The following is a 2,146-nucleotide window of genomic DNA, read 5'->3' as shown; positions in this document are numbered from 1 at the left end:
TTATCATAATTTTTCTTCCCTTCTATCCTTTTTTTTTTTTAATTTTGAAACATATATATTTTCCAATAACTATATTATATTCTAGTATATTATAGTGACATTTTATATATCTCTCGTCTTTTCTCAAAAACAATATAGGTTCTTTTCTCTCTATTTTTAGCAAATAATAAGCAAATACTTTTCAAATATATTTTCTAAAACTAAATTTTAGGACAATCTTTGGATAGGCTCTGAGGGTACTTAATACCTTTTCTTCGAGTAACCAAAACCCTTATCCTAAACCTCATCTTTAAGAAGAAAAAAACAAAATAGAGTTTTACATTACAAAATTGATTTTTCTAGTTTCTTTTTTTCTAAAGTTTAGGTGGCGACTATAAATAATTTTTAAAAAATAGAACACGACATGAGAAAGCTGTGCGAAAAATTATCTTTGCAAACCATATTCACCTTTAAGACAATTTTTTGGACTTTAATCACCCTTTGAAGAAGCGTGATTATCGGCGAAAGGATAAAAAGATGATTGAACGTGATTCTACCAATATCAATCTCTTTTGGAGGAAGGAAAAGTAACTCTGCCTCAAATTTCACTCTTAATTGTCAAAATATATCATATAAAATGGAACATAAGGTGTATGTAACAACTGAACACTTGCATATAGATGTAAGCGATGTAAGCGGCATACTTCTATAACACTAGATATTATTTATATTTACTGTTACATATAAAACCAAGACATCAAATATTAGATAACACAGTATAAGTTGTTGTCTCAACTCTCAAGGTCCTTCCCTACTAACACAACCTTTAAAAACATATACAAAATCCCCATTTTCAACACCATGCCAACGAAGACTACAACTATCCTTCATAATCCTTTGTTTGTGAATGAAAATATATTCATCCATAGGCAATATTTTTCTTCCCAACAATAGTTGTCTCAAATCATTAACTGTCCCCAAATCAGTCATTTCAACTGGAATTTTTGCTGAATTAAGCAAACTAGATGAAGTTTGCACCACTAGGCATAGTCCTCTTGAAGGTGGATCAGTAACCATACGTGACATAGTCTTTAAAAACACAATAATTTCTGAAAATTCTTGAACACCATATTCGATTAAACTCCGATATTCATCATTTAATTCTTCTCCAGAAAAGTAGAGAGACATTCTCCTTATCGGGATACTATCGATTATGTGAATTTTTTCTTTTAGACTTCGGACAGTTTCGGTACTGTCGATGTCTATGTTTAATTTTCTGGATGACATTGTGACAATAATTTGGAATTTTGAAGAAACGTTAATATTCTGTTGTAAGGATGTTTCTCCAATAGTAGTAATATTTTGGATGGTTAATTGGATTTTTGTACCTTGTGTAATTATCGAATAATCTTGAATATTGAATCCATCCAATAATTCAAATCCCAAAACTGAAAGAGTTTGTGAAGACACTGGTACACCAAGGAAATTTTGAATTTTTTGTTTTGTTTCAAGAATTGGTTCTTGAGGGTTTACTTCCATGGAAAATTCATAACCATCCATAACAATGGTGATATTCATTATACAAAATATGATTCGATAATTGGATAGTTTTTTTTTTTTTTTTTTTGTTAAAAAAAAGATATGAAAATGCTTGTGTTGTGTATCTACTTTGTTGAAGAATTGGATGAAATATAAAACAAAATATCACGTAGGAATTGTGAGAATTAATTAATTTTATTTTTTCGCAATTTGACATGAAGCATGCATCAATATGTCATGCAAAATTTAACGCATCTTACATGAATGTTTCATAAACATTCCCTGACTTGTCAAGTTGCAAGAAATCATGTTATAAGATGGTTTTGACTTTTGACCACTATTTAGAGAAATTTTTAAAGGTAATTTATCATAAATTATTGGTTGGGCTGGTCAGGCATAAATATACAATTTAAGAGTAAATATTACAAAATATACCACTAATTTCATTTTTACAAAATATACCTTTAGAAAACTAACAAAACTTATCAAATAAGATAAAAAGAAGAAAAAAATAGTTAAAAGTATCTTTCCTATAATTTCTCCTAATATATTTTTCAATTCAATACCCACCTCCACAATAAAATTATTTTGGGAAATTTTTTAAAATCATTACTATAAAATTAGCATA

General features: G+C 28.4%; 1 protein-coding gene across 1 annotated transcript; it reads right to left on the bottom strand.

Moving 5' to 3' along the window:
- Positions 1–777: 777 nt before the first annotated feature.
- Positions 778–1,521, bottom strand: LOC124885846. The gene has a single exon (XM_047394096.1). It carries the CDS (start codon positions 1,516–1,518, stop codon positions 778–780), a length of 741 nt encoding a protein of 246 aa, XP_047250052.1. The 5' UTR covers positions 1,519–1,521.
- Between the last annotated feature and the right edge of the window lie 625 nt (positions 1,522–2,146).

This window comes from Capsicum annuum, chromosome 7, assembly GCF_002878395.1.
Source record: "Capsicum annuum cultivar UCD-10X-F1 chromosome 7, UCD10Xv1.1, whole genome shotgun sequence".
Taxonomy (NCBI): domain Eukaryota; kingdom Viridiplantae; phylum Streptophyta; class Magnoliopsida; order Solanales; family Solanaceae; genus Capsicum; species Capsicum annuum.
Note: the sequence above shows the minus strand (reverse complement) of the source record. Positions and strands in the feature narration are given on the sequence as shown.